Source organism: Amphiprion ocellaris, chromosome 2, assembly GCF_022539595.1.
Source record: "Amphiprion ocellaris isolate individual 3 ecotype Okinawa chromosome 2, ASM2253959v1, whole genome shotgun sequence".
Classification (NCBI taxonomy): domain Eukaryota; kingdom Metazoa; phylum Chordata; class Actinopteri; family Pomacentridae; genus Amphiprion; species Amphiprion ocellaris.
In genome coordinates, this window is record NC_072767.1 from 33,675,680 (window position 1) to 33,699,691 (window position 24,012).

The 24,012-nt window shown below is 37.4% G+C and overlaps 2 protein-coding genes across 4 annotated transcripts; both read left to right on the forward strand.

Annotated features, from left to right (window-relative positions):
- The first annotated feature begins 2,460 nt into the window (after positions 1 to 2,460).
- On the forward strand, positions 2,461 to 12,754 carry lnp1 (leukemia NUP98 fusion partner 1). 3 transcript variants are annotated; one of them, XM_035946751.2, is made up of 5 exons: positions 2,461 to 2,783; positions 2,876 to 3,127; positions 6,058 to 6,303; positions 7,741 to 7,836; positions 8,047 to 12,754. In XM_035946751.2, the coding sequence occupies exons 2-5, from the start codon at positions 2,942 to 2,944 to the stop codon at positions 8,230 to 8,232; spliced, it is 714 nt and encodes a 237-aa protein (XP_035802644.1). In that variant the 5' UTR covers positions 2,461 to 2,783; positions 2,876 to 2,941; the 3' UTR covers positions 8,233 to 12,754. The 3 variants fall into 3 exon arrangements, with proteins under 3 accessions (XP_035802644.1, XP_035802643.1, XP_035802645.1); XM_035946750.2 differs by having other exon boundaries at positions 2,879 to 3,127; XM_035946752.2 differs by having other exon boundaries at positions 2,561 to 3,127; positions 9,822 to 12,754.
- A 2,142-nt stretch (positions 12,755 to 14,896) lies between these two features.
- On the forward strand, positions 14,897 to 22,138 carry tmem45a (transmembrane protein 45a). Its single transcript, XM_023267058.3, has 6 exons — positions 14,897 to 15,100; positions 18,389 to 18,596; positions 18,738 to 18,950; positions 19,689 to 19,873; positions 19,956 to 20,098; positions 20,257 to 22,138. Exons 2-6 carry the CDS (start codon positions 18,401 to 18,403, stop codon positions 20,351 to 20,353), a joined length of 834 nt encoding a protein of 277 aa, XP_023122826.1. The 5' UTR covers positions 14,897 to 15,100; positions 18,389 to 18,400; the 3' UTR covers positions 20,354 to 22,138.
- Positions 22,139 to 24,012: the final 1,874 nt, after the last annotated feature.

A 24,012-nucleotide genomic window follows, 5' to 3' on the forward strand; every position in this document is an offset into this window, starting at 1 on the left:
AATTATTCCTGGGTTTACCCCCTCTGCAAGAAGGCTTCTGTTTGTTAACCCTTCACTGAATAAAATAACAGCATTAATTTCTATTTGACACTAAGCACATTTTGCTTCCATAATTATGAAAATATATCTCTACTGCCAGCATTTTTAGAGTGGGAAACTCTGAAACTCTTGAAAAAAATACAATTTGATGATTTCCCTTTAATATAAAGAAATCTTTTTAAAATGTGCAATGATTTCCATCTTAAACGTTGAAAAATCTGGATAGCCTGGATTGTTTGGTTTTTCAAAGTTGAAAGATTCAAAGTCTAATGTTTTTCAATGCTATTTTTTACATTAGACATGTACAATCAAAGCCTGCTTTTTATTTATTTTGATTTCTTTATTCATTTCAAAAGCACTGAAGGAATCTGTAAAATAAAAAGGAACAACTACAGATTTTTTAAAAGATGTGTACCAAAGTGTGAGTAGTTTTACTCCAGCCACCAGGCGGCACCATGCGGCAGTACTGCTGGCTCCTTCAACATGCAGCCTGCAGTTTGCCCACGGAAATAATTCCTTAAAAACGCTGCATGTGTACCTCTGCATGTACACATTATTGTTTATTAAATCACATTATGGAAAATCTTGACTGCTGTCTTTAGGATACAGTCTTTTCTAATTGTGTAGCATTTTTATCTTGATATATGTGGATTCATCACGAGCTTGTGTGTCAGTCTGTATGTTTGCCAGATCCAGTCTCCTCTCTGCCCCATTTCAGAGCTCAGTGCTGGTCTGTCTGCACACTGCTGCAGCCTGACTGCTCAATTACCGCCCAGGGCCATGTGTCCTCCAACAGCGACCGGCACTGAACAGTTTTCAAAGTCAACTGTATTCAGCTGGTTAGAGGGAAGCCTGTGTAATGAAGAGCCTCACAGTAAAACACACCTTGAATGGGACCCCGTTCCCCATTGAGGTGTTCTAAAAACCAAGGACACGCTAAAAGTTATGCTGCAAATAACTTATAACCTATTCACACAGTCAGCTGCTTTGTTGCATCTTTCAGTTCTTGGACCTGCAAAAATATTTAAAGTGTAATTTTCATGCTAAATATAAATGTCTTAATCCTTTTTTTCATCAAGTTTAGAATAAAACAGGTCAAAAATGAGTGCAATTTGATAGCAGAGCAGCATAAAGCATGGTGCTGCCCCCATTCTTGTTTTGAAAAGCCATGAAATCAATTTTGCCACAAAACCAAAACACGTGATGGGACACAATAACCTTGTACACTACTTGTGTGGAGTGTACAGCTAGACAATGTTCAGTAATTTAGCTGGTATTGTTGTTTTACAAAGACGAGAACGCCGCTGACAAAGGTCACAACCAGAGTGTGTGATCTTCTACCTATTCTTAACTCCGTCTGTTATTCCTGTGAACTGTGTCTGCTGTTGTTAGCACTACTCAGCTTTTTTTAGCTGCTCCCACAAGGTGTTTGGTAACCTGTGAGCACAGAGCCTGTCTCGTAATGAAGGGGGAGATGTTCAGATGAAGGGAGCAGGTATTTTGAAAATGTTTACAGATCACCTACGAGAAAACAGCAAATTATTCGAGTTAGATCATTTAATCTGATTAACTTAAATTCCTGGAGTTTTATTTTATCTCTGCAGTTTGCTGGTGCTGCAGCTCCATTGCTCAAAGAAGCATCTTCTTTGTAATACTTTTGTATAATTTGTTATCCAGCATTTACAAATGAAAATAGCTCTTTATGATACACACACAAATACAGCACTGTATTATATTATAATGTCTAACTGCCATTTTGAAAAGATGCTAGTTGCAAAAATCCCTGCAGATTTGTCATCTAAATACTGCATTATTTTCCAGCAATTCAAAAACTAGAGGTACTTCAGTGGAATGTTTTTTTGTATTCAGGCATCTTGTAGGCACGCATCAAGAATACTTTCCTTTGTTTTTTATTGTTCTTGGGAATTTCTCTTCAGGTTTAACTTTAAATGACTTTCATCTTTGGGGTAACAGCAGCTTACTGTAATCTTGTTCCCAGCAGTGATCTGAGGTGAGAAAGCAGCACGAATGTCTCAACAAAATCTGCCCAGATTAGCCCTCCTCTTCAAGACTCAGGTCTTTAATAATGTTAGTGGCATTGTGATCCTTTCACTTTGTGAAGCAGTGGAAGAAGATTTTATGTCCAAATTTATATTTCACACCAGTTTCCCTGAAATTGATCATTGCTGTGTATAATTTCCTGAATCTCTTTGTGCACTAACTAATTCTCACATGTTTTTGACCTGAAATGAGTTTTTCTAACCTTTTTCACTACAAAAAATAAATAAATAAAAGACAAACAAACAAAAAGGAATATGAGTGAGTAGCACTCAGTGTGATATGATCAGATATATTTCCTCCCTGTCCTGTGCTCCAGAAGCCTCGGGCTGCCAACAAACAAACAGAGCTGCCTGCACTCCATAACTATTGACAGGTTTGATGTACTCAGCAAGTGGAAAGTATGGGGAAATTGGAGTTTGAGTTGTGTACCCTCAGGCCCATGACTGTAATGGAAAGATTAAAAGCCGTGGTCACATCACCAACCCAGAGCCAAAACAGGAGCTGCTCGTCCATGTTTGCTCCCATCACCTCCATTTTTACTTTCTACTAGCGACAGTAAATAGATTACAGGGGATTCACTTATTTAAAGACTTGGGCAAAAGCTCTGCAGTGTATTTTTGGCCCATCCAAGAATAACACAACTACAGCAACAATGCTTGAGGCACCAGAGGATTCTAATTGAAGTAAGCTACCTTTGCCTTGTGGGACAGCTTTGTGTAGTAGAGCAGCCAGTGTGAGATTTAGTAGGTCATCTCAGCGTTGTCTCTCCCCTCAGCAGCACTGAGCCTGGATCACACTTTCATCTGTTGTAGCCGGACTGACTGCACCAGGAGGCTCCATCATGTCTCTGAGATTACTGCCTGCTATCGTTATGGACAACGACGAGGACGATGATGGTAACTTCACAAAATGGATGAGTAGTTACTGGGGTCACGGAGCAGAATCTGGACCCAGCAGGGAGAGAAAACGCAGTTTCAGGAGGCCTGCAAAAACACAAGTTGACCGAAGAGCATCTCTCCCGACTGTGGTAAGAACTGATGAATTCATGCATGTGGTTTTTTGCAGCTGCTCAGTGTTGGATTAGTGTTTGCACTTATATATATAAATAGCAATCAAACACTTTTAAGAAAACATTCCTTCCACTCTCTGACACCTTTTCTACACCATGCCTGCCCAAGCATGAACCATATTTTTAAACTTAAAACAACCAGCTTTAAAAATAAATTCACCAACAAAACACCATCTGTACCTTCACTCATCAACATCCAATATGTCAGTATGTGATATTTAAAAAAAGAATGCAAAGCATATTAAAGTAGTAAGGCTTAAAAAGGAAGAAAACATATTTTAATGTATATTTCACAGTAGATGACTGCATGTAAAGTCTCTATTCAGGCTATGTAGGTCTGTTATAGTGTTCAGTAATAGTAATTTTACTCTTCACATTAATAATGTCTGCTGATGCACAAATATATGATGCTTCCTCAGCACACAATTACAAACACACAAATATGTACAGTTGAATACGCTGTTTAAAGCTGTTAATACATTCATGTGAATGCCTGACAGAAATAAGAAAAAAGAAAAAGTATTACTTTCTGTGCTGTTGTTTTCCACTGTGCAAAATTACAACCATAAAGCCAGCAAATTACCGAATTAGTGATGCTTGAAGCAGACTGGTCTTTAGTTTCCTCTGTCACTTTTCATCAAACACTGCTCTGCCACATGCTGACTTGGAGTCAGTTCAGGGCCTCGCTGTGATAAACAGAATAGTTTCGCAGTAAATGCAAATCTGGTTGTGAGTCTGGTCTTTGTCCTGTTTTTATGTTGATATGTAAGGAAGTTTTTATGTATATATTATGAACCCTTTTTTGGAAATGATATTCTTTTGTAAACATGTCGGGTTTTAAAGCTGTGGGCTGTCACATGCCAACGGTTTTTCACAAATAGAGGCCATGTTCTCCATGGAGCAGACTTTTACTTTATTCACAGCACTAAACTTGTAGCTAGTACAGTGTTCAGAAAACTCAAGGACAATTTAGCAATGAAGTACATCATAATCAAATAAGACATACTGTATGTAGCTGAATTTAATAGTTTTATATAATGGTTGAACCAAAGTCCATTTAGGTGAGTGTTGAAACTTCAGACTAGCAGTCGCATCCCTGTCTAAATATTTGGGACGAGATCCATAGCTACAATTTCAAAAGTTTGGAGACGTCATACCAAAATAAGGTTGAAATTGTTTCCCTCCTCAGATATACTCCTACCATCCATACACAAACTTTGATGACACCATGTTTTTCAGTGCCAAAACACAATGCGCTTGATGTTTCCTGGTTTGGTTATTGCAAAAATGAAGATTGGCTTTAATGGGGGAGGGGTCAGACGTGTGCCATAAAACCCCCATTTCCAGCAATAGAGTTCTCCCATAGATTTCTCAGGATTGTCCAATTAATAAATCTTCCCCCGTTATGTCTCTGTCTTACCATATCTTGAGTTTTAATCGATGTAAATCAAACATTCTGAGCCCACTGCCACCTAACTAAAGCAGAGGGAGATATAATAATGTCAGTTCACAAAGCAGTGATGGCCCAAACAGCAGCGCTGGGTTAAAAATGTATTTCTGTCACCACGGATCAACTCCAGATTCAGAGGAGGAGAAAGCAACACAACTCTCCTTCACTGCACTGTCAAAAAATCTCACAATGACTAAAATAACAACAAAAAATAAAATATCTGGCCCCTGGAGCACCAAGCAATTACTGTAAAATAGTGCAAAATAACCACCTCATAAAAATACAGTACATTCTGTGATAAAATTCATTTTTTCTAGCCACTATTTTGTTTGACTGTGTGTAAATTTAGGCTTATAAGTTTTTATTAAAATATATTCATCAACATAAAAACAATTAAATTTTATTCAAACACACATATGTGTGTGTAGATAGATTCAATTTAATTTCCCCTAATTACATCTAGTTTTAGAAATATATTCACAGTATTAAACTTAATAACAACTTAACAACTTAACGGTATCATCAATTTAAAAAAAAGAAATATTCATGAAATTATGATAAACCACCAAATATATCTTCTTATGTAAAAAAAATCCTAACAAAAATGGAAATTTTATGGTTATTCACAGTTGCAGACTTTTAGACATTTTTCATTAGATGTGTAAATTCATAGTCCATTTTTGCAATTTTGTTGATATTTCTGATTATTTAAAAAAATCTGAAACATGTCTGTGAAATGGAAAGGAAAAAATCTGTAAACTTCCAGACTATATTCATCCAGTGTTGTTATGAATTCAAATGCGTCATTTATTGGATATTTTTGAATTTTGGTTAAAATGCAGCGCTGTCACAACCAAAGCATAAATGATGAGGTTTCACGTAGAGACACATAACACACAGGTTGAATTATTTCATCTTAAATGTTGGTCTAACTGACTCAAAGCACTTCCTGCACACGGGCTACTTCATACCACTAAGCTTTGTCTTGTCATGTCATTCTTAACTGAGTTTTAATTTAGGTCATCCACACACCAGGTGCAGCAGTTAGTTCTCTGGATGTGGTTAAAAGTGATATATATTCCCTTTAACATAACTGTTTTGCAACAATTTAATTAGCAGATTATTACTGTTGTGTAAAGAATCTATTAACTGACTGGTCTGAGTCCAGAAGTAAACTATAATTAGGTGGGTGATTTGCTAACATGTTACTTAAGGTAATTAGTGTGTGACAGATTAACCCCGTTCACAGACAAAAGCTCAGTGTGGTCGTCTGTCTGGTTTAATCTTCTCACTACTGATCTGCACATTTAAGACATGCAAATATGACATTAGATACTGTTGGTCTCATCAACAGTATCTGATATCATCAGACACTGTTGATCTGTCAGTTGCTGTCAGTCTGTTATGACACTTATTATCTGTTCTGTGTGATCCACAGTCACAGCTGGATGCCATGAAGTTAAACAGGTTCCATGCAGCCACGATGGCTCCGACTCCGAGTCACATCAAACCCAGGGAGGAGAAGGGGGAGGTCAGGCCTCACCCGAGGGCTCGACGGGTCTCCTCAGACGACAACAGTCGCTCCAAGACGGTCCTTCCAGAGAACCGCATCAGCACCATCCCAGAGCTCACTGAGTCACTGGAGAAGAGACTTTGTCTCACTGATAAAAGAACCATGTCTCTGGTAAGCCTAGTGCTATAAAGTGAATTAAAATATAACCAGTTTTATAGTTTATGGTTAGTTTCTACTAGTTTAATGTGTTATACATTATCCAGTTGAATTCAGGATCAGCCTTCTGTCTTTCTCCAGTAAGGTATTACGAAACCCTTACAGATTAACGAGAACTTAGAGAGCGTTCAAAGATGTTTTACTTTAACGTGCTGACAGGATCACAGTCAGCTCTAAACTTAGTGACATAACCCGAACTCTTGTATAATTCACTCATACAAGAACCTACTACTACTTACTACTAAAGACTGGTTACTATGATCACATGAATTCATCATTTTTAGTCCCACATAAAGACATTTAATGAACTACTTTTAATAACATTTAATAAGTTCAAGAAATTGGTTTTTAACTAAAAAAATAACACAAATAGAGTTCAGAGCAAACAAAGTCACTCCTGACCTGTGTACAAATGTATTCAACATGATATTTATGTTAAAGTACAAAAAGGTAAATAAAGGCATTGATATGAGATCCGTGTTTGGGGCTAAATTAGGGAATCATGCAGCTAAATTTGGTTTTGGAGTGGTGGAGTGGTTTACAAAGTTGTTGAGGGTTACAAATGTGAGTTTTTTTCTATTTTGCAATCGCTTACATGAAAAACAACATAGGCAGAACATATAAGCATTGCTTCCGCATGAACCTGCTCAGTCACTATTTAATACAATTCATATAATTTATACTGCTAATATTTACTGCATTATGTGGAATTAATAAAATATTACATAATAAAAATAATTTAATCAACATTCAGAATAAGGCATTTCAGATTTAAATGGCTGAACTGTCTCTGTACCTGTATTTTTATTTACACACACTAATTAGCATTCGATAGGCTTTCTTTTAACTTTTCTACAGTTAAGTGTTTTTTTTTTGTTGTTGTTGTCTATTTTATCTGATTTGTAGATCTGATAGGTCTAAGACAATACTGAAAATAAAATAAAATAAAAATAGATTAAAAAAATACAATACAATAAATCACATAAAATAATAATTAAAATGAATGCTAAATGTTTCTAATTTGATATTAAACATAACTTGTAATTTTTTAACTATTACAAATAAAAGCTAAATAAAATACAAAATAAACACAGTAAATAATAGATAAAATACTACACTAAAAGCAGTAAATATAAATAACATTTGAAATCAAGCAGGCATGAATTTAATGACAACACATATATTGTAGAAGAAGGCTAGATTGAAAAATATGTTTTTAAGTGCTATATAAAACTGATTTACGCTGCCCTTCAGAGATTTGTTTACAAATAAAAGGAACTCTTTTAAAATTGATATTGTCATTAATTTTGTAAATACATGTCGTACTCAGGTATGACTTTGTTGAGTTTGAAGTTTGAAGAAACCAAGCTGATTTTTTTTTTTGTTTAACAGAATGATAATGACAAGTTGTGCCTGATCTGTCACGAAGAACTGCGTAAAAGTGGAGGAGTTCAAGAGTTCCACTGTACACACTGCTTCCACAAAGAGGTAAGAAAACCTGTATCGGTCACATCTACTGCATGTCTCCTCTCTGCTCTGCTCTCTCCAATCCCAGCATGTCAGACATCAGATCTGTGGTGCATGAAAGCAGCTCATTCCTGGACATGCATGAGGTGAACTGGTATGAAAACAGTCTCTGTAGCAGCATGGAGAACTCTGACGGCCACTCTCTGATCACGGTGTCTCCGTTTGGTGAAGGCGGCTCGGAGGTTAGAGCAGTGTCGACCCCAAAGCAGCAGCAGCAGCAGCAGCAGCAGCGAGGCGGCAGCTCTCCCAGTGAGGAGGCCGTCGGATGAGAGGAGGAAGTCAGCAGATGAACCGATTTTCAAGGAAAAAGAGCAGTACACATTTCGTCGCCAACTGTCCCTGCGGAGGCATCGCTGATGTCACTCTGTGGAGGATCAGGATTCTCTCCTGAATATTTACAACTGTCGTCTGTGACATTCAAGTGTTCAACTCTCAGGGCCTTGACTGCGTTTGACCTGATAAGTGTCCTAAGGTCCCCATCGCTGTGTCAGCTCTGGAGTCATTACAACCCCAAAAGCTGAAGTAAAAGGACTTACAAGTCCAAATTCATGAGTAAAAACATTTAAACATCTGAAAAAGCCTTAAATTTTTGGGCTTGTTTGCAATTCTTTTAGATAAATTATTTGTTTTGAGTTTCTATGTTCAAGAAGTTACTGGTACTTGAAATTTTCTGCTTATGTTAGCTTGTATTTATCACCTGCCACGTTAAAACACCTTTACTACGGCCAAACAATTTGTGCCTCTGTAAAATATTACCTTAAAAAGGAAAAATATGTGCAATAATGGTACTTTATGACTATGAATGTAATTTCATTGCGTCATACAGTGGATGTATTTACTGTGCTTGCTGTGATTTGGTTGCATCCTTCTCTTCATGGTTTTTTAGCCACTTTATGAACTGTAGACTCTACTAAGGACATTTAGGACGACTTGTGTAACCTTGATTTATTTGATGTAGCTCTAACAAAGTGTTTTGTGTTCAGTCAGTGTTAAGATTTTGTGCTGTAACAGGAAAAACAAAGAGCCAATAAATAACAAAGGAGGTAAATCCGTATATTTAAACTAATCTGCATGGGATTTGACATTTTTTCCAGCTTTTTCAGCACAGGAAATTACTTGCATTTGAAATAGTTGGGCTCCTTCAACAATACAGTGGATGTAAAACACAAGTCCTCCAGCTTGTGCTCAGTGTTGATCACATCAATGAAGAAAATCAATACCTGTGCCGTAAAAAGTTAAGCTTTTTTTCTCCAACGGTCTTTAAGTATAATTTTTAAAAATATTTTTTAATATACATTTATCTTATTTTATGAAATTGCAAATAATATTAAATCACAGAAACATGTATTAATTTACATGGTAGCCATTATCAAATATAACAAAACAGTAAACTAATAACTATAATAATAAAATTAAATTAATTATTTTACATTTGTCTACTAAATTACTTTATTTTCTAAAATTAATTAAAATTAACAAAAGTGTTTTTATACAAATATTTGTCAGTATTTGAAAGAAAAAACATGTATATTGAGGACCGAAAAAGGTTTAATATTTTTTACTTCTACAGAAAAGTGCCGATTTACATGTTGACTGTAAAAAAAAATTCACAATTTTTAAAAAAATGTAAAAAAGACACTAAAGACCAAAACACTAGATAATGTAAACAGAAAAATCTGTGCTTTTACAAGTGGCAATTCATTCTTTTATAATGTGTAAAATTATACTGTTTTGCTGTATTTAAATCTTATTTGTTGTTTTTCAATGTTTTTCAATGTTTTTTGAACGTGACACTACTCTGTTTTTCTGGTACACTTGTTGCCAGATTTTCACAGTTTTTTTGTTTTTTTTAACAGATTTTTTTACCGTGTGCATATATGAAAAAGTTCAGGCTCAGTATAAACAGAAGCAGTCGAGGTAACAATGTCTTTTAACATGTGTTTCAGTGCATGGAGCAGTGGCTCTGGAAGAAACAGATGTGTCCCACATGTCGTGTCCACGTGTCCATCTCAAAGCCCCTCTACTGGTCTTCATCACGCACTACAGTCCCATAATGGTCCTGCATGTCCACGTGACCTACTGACCCCAAAATCTCCATCAAACCTCCAGCAAACATCCAGCAAACCTTCATCCCTAAGTCGTCTGCATGAACACCCACTGAGAGACTGTCCTCTATCGCTGGACACTGTGAGGGAGAAACTGCAATCTCACACTGCATCTTTATATATAATATTAATGTAGAATCTCCAGTGCAAATTAATGCATGATTATCAGAGGTTTTGTCTTTATTGTCCTTTTTTGTTTTCCACATTTTTCAGAGGCATCCTAAGAACCTGAATCCTGCAACTATGTAAAGCCAATTTATATTTTCAGTAACAAATAAGATATTCTTTCTTAATGAATCAGCTTCACTGTGCACTCAGTTCAGGTTGGACATTACCAAGTTGAACAAATTCTGAATTCTGGACACCGAAAAGTAAAAAACAAACAAACAAAAAAACCCCATAAGAAACATATGAGCATATGAGTATTCGGAGCTTCAGCAGAGCTTGATTGTATACATCACCAAAACAGAAAAGGATAATTGAGAAGTTAAAGGTGTTGCCATGGGACTAAAGTATAATCCCAAATACCAAGAGTGAAAAACAAGAACCATTTCAAATGAAAAATGAGAAAACAATCCAATTTTATTTTTTTCCATTTCAAACCAAAAGTGAAAAAACATTTAAAATCAGGTGACACAAAATGAGAAAATTGGCTTTTAATTTCTCTTTGCAAAGTAAACACCACAAATTAATGAGGAGGGTGAACTGGAAATAAAATGCTGTTTTAATACTCTGCCACACAGAATATTCTACTTTACTTCAGTCACAATATTACACATAGTATTCCCAGTATCATTTTAGATAACCAATAGCATTCAGTGTTATAGCCTTTGTTCATCCGTCGTTGGATCTCTAACTTTCTGAGTGGTTTTATACTTTAACAGAAGGTTGAATATTTCTGACATGTATTGAGTGCACTGTAAGTGGTGCAAGTAGACAGATTTCCAGTGCATTCCAGTACCTGCACTCCTATACTATACAACATGCCAAAAACAGATTTAAAAGGTCCTCATGCATAGTATGTCAACCATCCATCCATCCATTATCTATACACCACTTTATCCTCATTAGGGTGGTGGGGGGACTGGAGTCTATCCCAGCTGACTTGGGACACCCTGGACAGGTCGCCAATCTATCACAGGGCTACATATACAGACAAACAATCACACTCAGATTCACATCTACGGACAATTTAGAGATTACCAGTTAACCTCAGCATATATACCATATACATATACATACCGTAATTACGTCAATCAACCAGATCACGTTCCAGTATCTGAGAACAGAGGTGATGGGTCCTTTGCAGTGACTGCTCCTAATCTCTGGAACAGTTTACTGTTTTGTGAAAGAACTGCTCAGACTTAAACCTATAAATGGCTTCTGGAGACCCACATGTCCTCATTGGCGTTTGATTCAAGAACAGTTTGACACTCTGACTTCATCTTTGTTTTCTAATTTTTCATTCTATTTACTTTGTCTACTTTTATTCACATTTGTATTTTAGTCATTGGGTTTTATTGGGTTTTTGTGTTTTCCTATTTAATCATACAGCACTTTGGTTGAACTGTCGCGGGTCAATAAGGTGATTGGTAAATTAATTTGACTTTGACTACTGGAAGTGAATGCAATTTGGAATGCGGGGTCTGTTTTATTTGGACAGAGCCAAGCTGTTTCTGTCTGTTTCCAGTCTTTATGCTAAGCTACGCTAAGCTAACTGACTGCCGACTGTAGTTTAACACACAGAATAAGAGAGCATCAACCTCATCTGCTAACTCAAAGGAAGAGGATAAGTATATTTCACAAAATATCCTACTATTGAAATAGATCTGAAGCAGGTTGTTTATGATATTTATACCACATTTGGCTGAAAAATAATCTTCAAAACTAAACTGAATATGTTCAAACACTTCGATATTATGTTGCATATTTGGATATTCAAACTAATTGCAGCTGGTGTTTCTTATGTGTGCATGTGTACAGTAGATTCAGTCCATGTTGGCGACAGAACTAAATGGGCAGATTTGATTACAGCACAGACAAAAATGATAGTACTTTGCTTACAGCCAGTGAGTGCACACACCTGTCTAATGCCCCTTCGTCATCCTTCTGCGTCATTATATAAGTGATCTCCTTTCTTGTACCGGTGTCATATCCCGTCTTCCATCCTGCCTTACCTTTGTTGTTGTTTTGCATGTGAAAGTTTTTGCATGTGAAGTCTACACTGTTGAGCTTTGGAACATCTCCGTTTTGTTGTGTGTGTGTGTTGCACTGCCATATGAGAAGTTTACAGTGTGCACTAAGTCCAACAAACATCGGACTGCCTGTATATATATTCACCCATTTATAAATGCACTTATATGAACGTGATTCAATGCTAGTTAAAGACAAACAGTTGTCTTTCCATTATGAGTATTTCATGTGACTCACAAGAAAAAGTTAATCTCAGTTCGTTTACTAAATGCTGGTAATCGCTGGTGACTATGCTTTGATTAACGACGAACAAACATGAATCTGTTTGCACTCTGCAGAATGAATAAAGATTGTTGGCCTGAGTGTGATTTTAACATGGAGCCTAAATGTTCAGTAAATTATATTGATGAATTCGCTACTCTGAAGCATAAAGTGACACTGGGATCAGCACACAACAAGCCGAGCAGCATCGCCCTTCAGCTGCCATGTTCACTGTCCTGCTGAAAAACAAACACACAGCACTGTTTTGCTGTGACTGTTGTGGTCTTGAATAAAAACACACTGCTGTGACACACCCTTGATGAATGTGGTTTGGTTTGCTTGAAAGAAGAACACACTTGTCTGCATTGTAATGTATAATTTAACTGAATTATCTCCTCTAATTGTGCTTCCATTATACAGCTTCTGACACTGAAGCAATTAAAAAAGGCCCATAATAGCAAGTATTCAAAGGTGTTCAAATCCTATAATGACAATGCATGGGCGTTTCTCAAATCAGACATAACTAAGACTATGAAAAATGATTGCATTACATGTACAGTGCCTAGAAATTATTAGTATTGACCTCCTTTGAAAGTTTTCCTCCTTTGTTGCTTTTCAACACTGAATTGTGGTCAAATTAATTTGGCGCTTTGACAATGATTTACATACATTACACAGAGATTATTTGATATTAAAGTGAAAACAAACTTCTTCAATGTAATGTCACTTAATTAAAGATATAAAATATAAAATAAATGATTGTGTAAGTATTCATCTCCTTTAAGTCCGTAATTGGAAGATGTACCTTCAGACTTTAAATAGGCCTTACATATCTGGACACTGCAATTTTACCCAATTCTTCTTTGCATCAGTGCTGAAGGGATTGTGAGTAAACAGCCCTTTTTCCAGGTCCAAGCACAAATACGCAATTTGATGAGGTCTGGGCTTTGACTCGGCCACTCCAGAACATCCACCTCGTTAACTTTAAACCATTTGTGAGTAGCTTTGACTGTCTGCCCTGGGTCATTGACTAGTTGTTCCCAGTCACAGCTCTTTTGCATGCCGGATCAGGCATTTTGTATTTTGCTCTCTACATTTACAAGCCTCTCAAGCCCTGCTGCTGAGTAGCAGGGTTCACATCATGATGCTGCCACCACCATGCCTCACAGTGGGATTGGTGTGACTGCGATTTAATGTAGTGTTTTGTGACAACTAAACACAGCATCTGGTCTGGTGGACAAAAAGTCAGACCAAAGAACCTTTTTCCATTTGACTTCAGAGCCTTCCACGTGCCTACACTTTATTAAACCGTCCATACAATGCACTTCAACAAATAATGGCAACAAATATGAAACAAAATAAAACTTTTAAGTCACAGTTACCGTGTGCACCTCTCACACCGTGCAGAATAGTTAGGTCTTTTTGGCCATGTCTTTTCCTCTCTGGCAGTGCTGGCTTTTTCTAACCCACAATACCACGTGTGACACTGCACTAAACTGCTGTCATGTGACTTGTTTCATATTACATTAAATGAACACTGTAAAACACAGATTTTAAGCCAAACATCAGTTTTTAAAGGTGTACATTTACCTTTCTTAGCATCCTATTTATTGCATTTTTAATTAGTTTTAATTAACCTTATGAACCTAAACATTTATTAAATGACCACAAAAAACAACAACCAACTTGAAACTAGAAATTCCAAAATTTACTGTCTTTTGGACAGTTACACAGGTGTCTTCTTATTATATCCTCCACATTCACTACATTCAGGTGATCTCCATTTCACTAACGAGGCATCAGTTGGCTGCATCTGTAGTGAATTTAGTGAGTCACTTGAAATAGGGTGAATACTTCTGCAATGACTTATTTCACATTTTAGATTTTTAATTAAGTGGCACTACTTTGTAAAAATATGTTTTCACGTTGTCATAATTACAGTCTTTTATGGTAAATTCTTGTCAAAAAAATTATTTGACCATGATGAAAAAGGGACTTCTGAGCAGCTAAGCAACTAAGCTCCCATGTAAAGTTGGAGTCTGTGCAGTAATCCTTGTTGTTTTAAAACAATGCCTACTTGTGTTGACTTTCACTGTTTGCCTCATAAAGTCTGCCAACACTGTACTTTCATCCCTGTAAGTCACTTTGAGGGTTGTTTGAATTAAAAGAGTAAACCTCCTGGAGATAAGGAAGTGTTCCAGCTGTGTACGTGCCGGGGCTCCTGTCCCAGCCTGGTCTGGCTTTGTTTGGCTCAGATCGGAGAGAAAGTAGCGGTTTCCTGCGAACGACGAGGGCCGGAGCCGAGCACGAGCAGGCGGAGTGAAAGTGCACACGTGGACACGCGAGACTGACGCGTCCATCGGCCAATCGGAGCCCGGAGTGATGACACCACCTCGCCGCGGTCCTCCAATGGGAGAGCTGATTGGAGAGTAAAAGTCTGAAGTGTTTGGAGTCGGAAAATTAGGGAGGAAAAAAAAGGTTGTGAAACGGATCTGGAGGCTGCTGGGAACCAGGAGGAGAAAGCAGATGTTTCCTGAGGAGCACAGCAGAAATCCTTCTTCTTTAGCTGCGGAACTGGTATAAATGTGATGAAGCAGTGAAGATGCTTTGATTCTTCTGTCTGGATAAACTTCCAGCAACTTTTCATCTCCAGAGACAAAACTCGGGTAAGGCTGCCTCCCTCTTTTTTTCTTTTTTTTTTTTACAGTGAAGGAATTCATGGCTGCTGTATCCTGAACAGTATCAGTAATTTACAGCCAGGTCTTTAAAATACTGCAGCCCTGCCACTAGAACACTAACTACCTTTATACCTCAGAGAAAGATCAGGAAAATGTCCTTACAGAGTGTTGAATCCTGATTTCGACACCCAGTAATCGAAGATTATCTCATGAAAAGAGGCTGCTTTGTCTGTTTGTCAAGCTGTGCACTGTTGCTGACTGATCGCAAAGTCAGTTTCTGGAAGACAAACACCTGGCACCTATAATAAACAGCCTCATCATCAAAACTAGAATGTGTCTCCCTGATTAACAACCTTAAATTGACTTGACAGACTGTTTAATCTATTTCAGTGCTTGGTATAAAATCATGATCTGAAGTCGAGCTGCAACAAACAGCTGTCAGAAATTAAATTTTGATTATGAAGATTCTAAATCCTCTGATTGCACACTCTCAGATGTCAATGTTTTTGTGTTTTTTTTCTTTCTCTATGACAGTAAACTGAATATTTTGTGGACAAAACCAGACATATGTCATCTTGAACCTTAGGAAACACTATATACTATTAAAAAAGTGTAAACCTGGTGCTGAAAACAATATGCTGTAACTGTAAAAACTGCGAAAGTAAAAGCACATATAGCTGTGAAATAATATTTTAAACTGATTTTAAAAGTGTGTATTGAAGTCGACATTATGTACAGCTTTGATCTTTATTTTTTTACATTTAAGATTTCAATTTATAATTTATTTGTGATTTTACCAGTCGTTATCTGTAATTTAACAACACAGGGAAAATCTATAAAACTCAGTAGAATTTATTTAATTGTGTTCATGTTTCAATCCGTTTTCTATTTTTTTCTTTCAAATGATGACAAATATCTGTAAAAGATCGTGGGCTGCTCCCTTTGATAGAGATAAGAAATAGTGTAATTTTATGGTAAAAGGTTGTTTAAAAAAAAGAAGAAAAACAGATTTACTGTTAAAAAAACAGAATTACAGTTTTTTATTTATATTTATTTATGTTACAGTCAACGTGTTACTTAATATTTTTTCATGAGTTTTTCTAATCATTTTCAGTAATTTAACTAAACAAGTAAAATCTGTATCATATCAGTAACCCGTAAATAAAATTACATTGTTTATTATTATTATTATTATTATTATTATTATTATTATTATTATTATTATTATTATTATTATTATTATTATTATTATTATTATTAATTTTTACAATGCAGTATAATAATCACTGCATAATTTCCACAAAAAATGCTCATACAAACTGGAAATACTCCAATACAACACAAATACCTCAAAATTAACAGACTTGAGTTACTTGAGTATGATAAAAATATGCTTTTATCAAGTGAAATCCTTAAAAAACTGAGGTAAATGTTGCATCTGGAAACAAGACGAGCACAGATGTTGATTTTGTGAGTAAGTCGGACAAACACTGATGAGTCCTCTGGTGGCACTCGAGTGGCGTGATAAGGGGCAGGGTTGTCATGGCGACTGGAGTGTTTTCCTCAGTCTGGAGAGGCAGATGAGCCCAGTTTAACATCTCAAACGGTCTGTTTGAATCGAGGTTCCTCCTTCAAAAGGTCCCCCTTTGTCGCCGGGCAGAATATTGTCTGTCATCTCCATCACAAAGCAGAGCAGAGCCATGCGTGAGCTTTATTCTCTGCTGATGCCACTTCTGCTCTCTCGTCTCACACTTTACAAAGCATGAATCTGAGGTCAAACAGGTTCAGAAAGCTTCTTTGAAACTGTGAGGGAGGTGCACAGTAGATAAAAGATTACACAGCACTTTAAAATGATGGCCTGTTTTTTGTTGTACTTTTTTATTTTTGGTCATTCACTCTTTAGTTTCCCCCCAGAGAATAAATGTGTAAATGCAGACAGCAGATGGTGGCAGACATCAGGCCACATAAATCAGGTTAAATCAGGTGAAGGTTTAATTGTCAGTGATGTTATGGCTAATCATTACCAAGAAGAACCTGCAATTAAAGTCAGGTGATGCTGTAATCCTCTTTCACAGAGCACAATATATCAACTATTTCAGTAGTGGATTACTTGGCTTGATTGTAAGTTCCTTTCTGGTTTCTTCTATAAACTGAATATGTTTGAGCTGTGGACAGAACAAGATATTTGTCCTTTTTTGCTTTGGGAAGCACACGCTGTTGGTGCCATCTTTCACCATTTTCTGTCATGTAATACAGCAAGCAACTCATTGGTTTGTTACTTGAGAAGTGAATCAACAGTGCAAATATTTTTTAGTTGCAGCCCTGATGTGAATTCTACCTACATAACATGATTCCCTGTAAGAAAAAACACAAGTCCCTGAAAGTAGTTCCCACCTCTGCCCTGACTGTTGTAAAAATATGCTATTATTTGCTGTAGTGCTTGAACGGCTGTGGTAAATGTGGTGCGTCTACATGCAATAAACAGAATATATTAGGTTGTGGACAAAACAAGACAGTTGAGCATCAAGTTTGGAAAGCATTCGTTGATATTTTTCACCATTTAAATTTTTATCAAGATAGTAATCAATAGATTAGCCCACAATGAAGATAATTGTTTGTTGCACATAGAATATTTTTAAAAATACAGACTACATATAGTTTTACAGATTACATATACTTTTATTTTTTAGAGTTCACTGGATTTGCTACATTTTTACACTTTTGTTTATTCACTTACTGTCTGTTGACCTGCACTACTTGGTTTCTTTTTATTTCTTTTTATTCTTTAAAAAAGTTCACTTCATTGTAATGCACCAAATCAACACCTTCTTGGCAATAAAACTGATTCTGATCCTAGAAACAGGTTTTGTTTTAACATTTAAAGGTGCAGACCTTCTAGACCTTCCAGACGCACTTCTACCAAGGTCAGCTGAAGAGCCATCGCCAACACACACTCTAATTATGTCTGATTATGCTGTTTACCTAAATTACAGGCACGCCTCCACTTTTTCCTTCACGTTTTTTGCCTGTGGACTTCTGCCAGCCCAGCAAAAAATATCGCTCTGTTCCTTTATTGTACACAAAAGTGCCCCTAAGTGTAAATAAGTTGAAATTATCCTGTTTTCGTACACTTACCACCTGCATTTAAAGGTAAAATGTTGCTGATAGAATATGGAAGAGGTGTTTTTTAGACCTTGGCGTAGCAGATTATACCTCTGCAGCTATGAAATTACTAACAAACGTCTGCTGATAGATGTGTTTTCTTCTGCAATACAGGTGTTGTGAGTCATGGGCAGCTTCAAGGGCCACGCTCTCCCCGGGAGCTTCTTCCTCGTAGCTGGGATCTGGTGGACAGGAAAGTACTCGCTCTGGCACGCCACCCGCAGGAACAAGAACATCGGTTCCACCCGGCTCTCCAGCAGAGCATCGCAGCGACGCCTGGAGATCATTGAGAGCTCTGTAATACTGTTCTTCTCCTTTGTTGGTAAGCAGGTCTCCATATTGCACTCAGTTTGCTGAAGTTTTCTACGGTAATCCAGCACACGGAGGCAATTTACAGTCATAAACTTTAACTAAACAAACAGGCGTTTACAGCAACTTTCATTAAGGAGTGTTTCCTCTGCAGGGATACTGGCAGAGCAGTTTCTAGCAGACGGACCGAAGCTTCAGTTGTACAACTTTACAGACAAACACTGGCAGGATCTGATGAACTGGCAGCACTCCACCATGTATCTGTTCTTCGGCCTGGCTGGAGCTGTTTCTCTGATCATCCACACCACTGAGGCAGCGCCACTGGCACTGGACAGGCTGATGCTGGCCATTGCTTTCTTTAATGAAGGCAAGAAGAAGATGTACTCTTTTGCTTTTCGGCAATTCCTTTGACATTAATTAATTCTATCACTGATTCTCGAGCTTTTAAGACACACATCCCAACACAAGACTGAAGCAAAAAAAAAGAAGTAACTAACTTTTAAATGAGGCCTTTAATATGTGTGAAGATTTGGTAGCTTATTTCTCGCCTTAGATTAATTCAGAAACAGATGGTGGATTGAAGGTGAAATAAGTGAAAGTTTACATGGATACTTCATACAGCTGTTTTAAGTGCAAAGCCTTAGCAACTATATTTCAACCATACATCTGCTACTTTTAGCTCCTTGAAATGTAAATTCATTACCTTTAGCAATCAGTTTTCAATCATTAACCACTATTTTTAAGTAACATAGCTGCTTGATTTTTACAAACTGTAAACTACAACTTGTTTTGCGCAAGTTTAAGCTGAATAAATAAATCTGTATAGTCTATTTTTCTTATTTCTGCTGCTGTGCGATATTTACCAGTATTTAACAACCAGTAACTGTAGAAGTAGCTTTAATTCAGAATCACTGATTTAGACCATTGACATGCAGTGTATACTACATTTCCAAAGCTTTTTTAGTCGAACATTAAGTCAGAAAAGTGCACATGAAGGCATGACAGTAACTTTTGATGATACTAACAAAGCAACACATTTGTGAAAACACATTTTGCTGGACCTTTTATCTACTTTCCCATCAACTACTTTCTCTTGTTCTTTCAGGATTCCTTTTTCTCTACCACCTCCACGGTAGGAGCATGCTGGACGTCCATGTGCACCAGCTTCTCCTCTTTGCCATCTTTGGTGAGGCTCTCGTTGCCTTCCTGGAGGTTTTCCACCGCGGGAACATCATTCTGGAGCTACTGCGCTGTACCCTGACGATTCTGCAGGGAAGCTGGTTCTGGGAGGTAAATCTGAGTATCAGCAGAAGTTTATGGTGGTGGATACACTCTACATAAACCCCTGACGTTACCTTCTCTTTTGCCACAGATTGGTTTTGTGCTATACCCTCCCCGTGGCCCCGAGTGGGACCTGAAAGATCACAACAACATGATGTTCGTCACCATGTGTTACTCCTGGCACCTTGCCTTCGCCATGCTCGTCGTGAGCGTCCTCTACTGCACCGTCAGCTGGTGAGAAGCTGCTACCCTCCAGACATTCCAATAACCTGCTGCCTGTTTGTTTGTCCTAGAAGTCCGACAGGTTTCATCCACTCTGTTAGTACCAACTTGAGCACCACTAATAGCATAGTTTATGTGAGACTCTGCTGTTTGTTGTGTTTTCTCTTCAGTGTGGTTCGCTCCAGGTTGAAGAGGACTCCTCCAATGGAAATGGGGCTTCTGAAGACCAGAGAGCGAGATCCGGAGTCAGAGGATGAGATTTTATGAAGAGGATCTTCGTGTACCTACATAATTACATATGGATATGAGGCATTATCAAAAGGTTTTAGAGACTGTGCCTATAAAAATCAAAAACTGTATCTGATTTCAAATTGGCCACCATCCCTGTAGAAGTAGCTCCTGCTGAAGAAGTCCTGTTATGTTAGGATCTTCTAAACTGCATCAGAACAGCAACCCGTCAACTTGAATTTCATTTGTAGAAAGAGGGAGAAGTTGTGGAGTGCTAAAACTGCTAAGTTGGGTGTGTGGAGAGAAACAGTGGGTTGTAGAAGCCAACACAAATAACATGTACAGTCACTGCGATGCCATTGCATGCCATTGCGCCACAGTTCAGGTTGTTTGCACCAAATGTAGAACTCTGCCTTGACAATCCGACCCTCGGTGATGAATTCACGATGCACAACCACATGAATGATGAAGAAAACAACAAGCACACTCCTGGTGCTCCTCACCTGATGTGCCTTCTCTGTTCTTAAAGATTCTGATCCGATTTGGAAAGTGCCGTTTCTTCTATGGATGGTAGCCGCAGACCCACATCTCATCACCAGTGATGATCCTTTGCTCTCTGAACCCATTTGAGGTCCATAAAGAAATCACAAATGCACCTCAAACGGTATTAGAACTTTTTGATCACCCTTCGCCTCACAGTTAAATCAGGGATATGATGTTCGCAGCACCAGCAGCAGCACGACCAGAAGCAAAGGCGCGCAGACAGTGAAGGGATATGGACATATGGTTTCTGGATGCTTTAACATAGAAACATATCTCTACCTCTGCCTTATTTAATCAGCTGTAAACCCCCTTTTAGCCTTACTCATATTGTTCACAGCTATTTATTTTACAGCGACTTTTCACGTACAGTGGTCCCTCCTCTATCGTGGGGGTTACGTTCCAAACCCCCTGTAATTGGCGAAAGTCCGCGAAGTAGCGACCATATTTATTTTTTATTTATGTATATTTTTAGGATTTATAAACCCTCCCCATGCTCTCATAAACACTTCCTATGTTCTTAAACCCTTTCTACACTTAAACCTATGTAATTTTAACAACATATAAAATTCTTTATGGGTACTCACCAGTGAATATACTGCAAATTAAATGATGAAGATGATGATGAATTAGCTGTGCAGTACTGATGATGATGAGATGAATGTACTGCACAGTGAGAATGGACAAGGCGAGATGCTGAATGCATACTATACACGGTAGACGGAGGAGACTGATGCTATGACCGCTGAGCCAATCAGAGCCCAGTGCTGTACGCTACGCATTTTGTTTCGATTTCATATGCTTATGATATGTTTTAATTATTTTTTTATGTTTCTTTTATATTGTTTTACTTTTTTAGGCCAGAAAATGCTTATTTTACCGCAAAAATAATTAAAATAATAAATATATAAAAATATATACTGCAAAATCTTGCGATACAGCGAAAAATCTGTGATACCAGAAAAGTGAGACTGCGAAAAGTGAACCGTGATATGGTGAGGGACTCATATCTTAGGTAATAATTTGCACATTCAATGAACTTTCTATGGATTGCATGTTTTCAATTGGACTCACCAAACTTCTTTTTTGAACTTTGGTGTTCAGTAGTGCCATCTTGTGGTGAAAACAATCATTGTCAGTGGATTGTAAATGACTTGAAAGTATGTATTGTCATATCACATATGGCTTTTGTTTGTTTAATAATGTTCCGATGTTTGAGTCACGTGTGAGTCAAACCCCAATGAGAAACACTCAGAACTGTATTAAAGTTGTTTAAATGTCTAAGTTTTGCTATCTGACGTGACTATCTAATGTTCTATAGTTGCTATTTTTGGTTATTCAATGTTATCCGTCAGATTTCATAGCGACTGTGTTCAGATCGTTTACGTCAGCAATATTACCAATACAGGAATGTAATACAGTTTTATTATATACAGGGACAGCAGATAAATCTGAGGGCTCGCCACATAATTAAAGAAAAAAGAAGAAAAACAAAGTTCTGATACACAAATCAGTTTTTAGATTTTGGACTTTTCCTATTGTTTTTAATTCTTAGTGAAATGGGATCATTTTGGATCATTTAAACATTTATTTAAATGAAACCGCTGTAGAACATTATTTTGATGAAGCTATTAACAACTTAAAAACATCTGAAATGTGAACCCAAGTACATGCTGCTTTTTGTAAGCAGCCAAAAAGGTTGAAAATCTCTGGTTTAATCCTAACAATGTTTTTTTTTTGTTTTTTGTTTTTTTTTTGGGTTTGTTTTATAAGCTTACCTATCATGTCACATTTTCCTGTCACTTGAAAACTATAGAAAATTATTGTTTTTCTTGTTAGACACTGAGTTATATATATGACCAAAATCAATCAGTTTTTTCCCATTCTTCTTATAACAGTTACAACACATGCAAATTAGCACTGAATTATCACATTGTCACCCTAGCAGGAGGTAGTAATGCTATCCTAAGGCGGATAAATTGTTCCTGGAGACGTGTTTTTGTCAGGGCAGAACAATACTCTACAAACCTACTGCCAACAGCTGTCAGCAAAGATCTTCTGAAGTAGAGAAGGCTCACTTCTGTGCTTAAAAATGTGCTTTTGTGTGTGCGTGCGTGTGTGCGTGTGTGTATGTGTGTGTGTGTGTGACAGTATTTGCTTTAAGCGCCTACAAATTTAGTCCGCTATGTTGAAAATGTCAGATAAGTGTGTTGTTTTATTGGATTACCTGTCCAAAAACTAAACATTTTAAGTTAATTTAACCTGGGGTGTGAGGGGGGGCTCGAAGCTTTGTCTGCTCTGAGGCTGTGATGTTATAAAAAATTGATTTTTACATTCTGGATAAAATCAGAGTAACAGACTCACTGTGTCATCACAAGTCTACCTATAAAACATTTTTAAAACACACGTCAGGAAACAAAATGCAGTTCGGTAAAGTCGGCAAGATATTCACAGATTCGGACTTCCAGTATCAATAACTCATTAAATATACGTTGTCTAAGCATAAACGATGCCTCTTTTCCATCGTTGTAAGGTAGACAATGTGCTACAAGCCCAGTTTGATCAACAGTAGCTGTCTTTCGAGCTGCAGAAATAACATTGGTGTCTATGAGCAGCCGGCTGTGCGACGAGTTAACAGGGACCGTCTGCAAATAGCAAAACCGCTGCAAACAGCGAAGAGACACAAATATTCAACTAATTTACTGCCAGTGGCGTGCACAGACATTTTGGGGGGCAGGTGCTCAGTGGAAAAAAAGAGCACTTTGTGCGACGCGTAGAACCACTGGCTGCCTTAATGTAACAGTGTGAGATCTGAAACAATAAAAAATCAGGAACACATTTTCTGTAAAGGCATGTATTTTAACATCTTAATAATACACAAAGGGTCAATAAAACATTGTACCGTAACAATTGGTAAATTGGTAAAAGAGATCGACATTAGGCTACAAGGCAGAAAGCTATTTTTTCTGTTTGTCATTTAGCAAATAAGTCACAGCAAGTGCTGCCTCTACCTAATGTAGGCTAATAATAAACCTACACAAACTAAATATTCAGTTATAGTATACTGATCATATGCTCTACCAGTTCACCAAATAACATCGGTTGTGAGGTCATCGTCGTCACGTTATGTCGATTAATTGATTATTACTGTGGGTAGT

What these genes read in the sequence shown, in the direction of transcription:
- lnp1 (XM_035946751.2), top strand. Translation starts at nt 2,942, where the DNA reads ATGTCTCTGAGATTACTGCCTGCTATCGTTATGGACAACGACGAGGAC. An exon ending in ATAAAAGAACCATGTCTCTG is followed by an intron (nt 6,304 to 7,740) that starts GTAAGCCTAGTG and finishes TTTGTTTAACAG; the next exon opens with AATGATAATGACAAGTTGTG. An exon ending in CACACTGCTTCCACAAAGAG is followed by an intron (nt 7,837 to 8,046) that starts GTAAGAAAACCT and finishes CGTTTGGTGAAG; the next exon opens with GCGGCTCGGAGGTTAGAGCA.
- tmem45a (XM_023267058.3), top strand. Translation starts at nt 18,401, where the DNA reads ATGGGCAGCTTCAAGGGCCACGCTCTCCCCGGGAGCTTCTTCCTCGTA. An exon ending in AGGGAAGCTGGTTCTGGGAG is followed by an intron (nt 19,874 to 19,955) that starts GTAAATCTGAGT and finishes CTTTTGCCACAG; the next exon opens with ATTGGTTTTGTGCTATACCC. An exon ending in CTCTACTGCACCGTCAGCTG is followed by an intron (nt 20,099 to 20,256) that starts GTGAGAAGCTGC and finishes TTTTCTCTTCAG; the next exon opens with TGTGGTTCGCTCCAGGTTGA.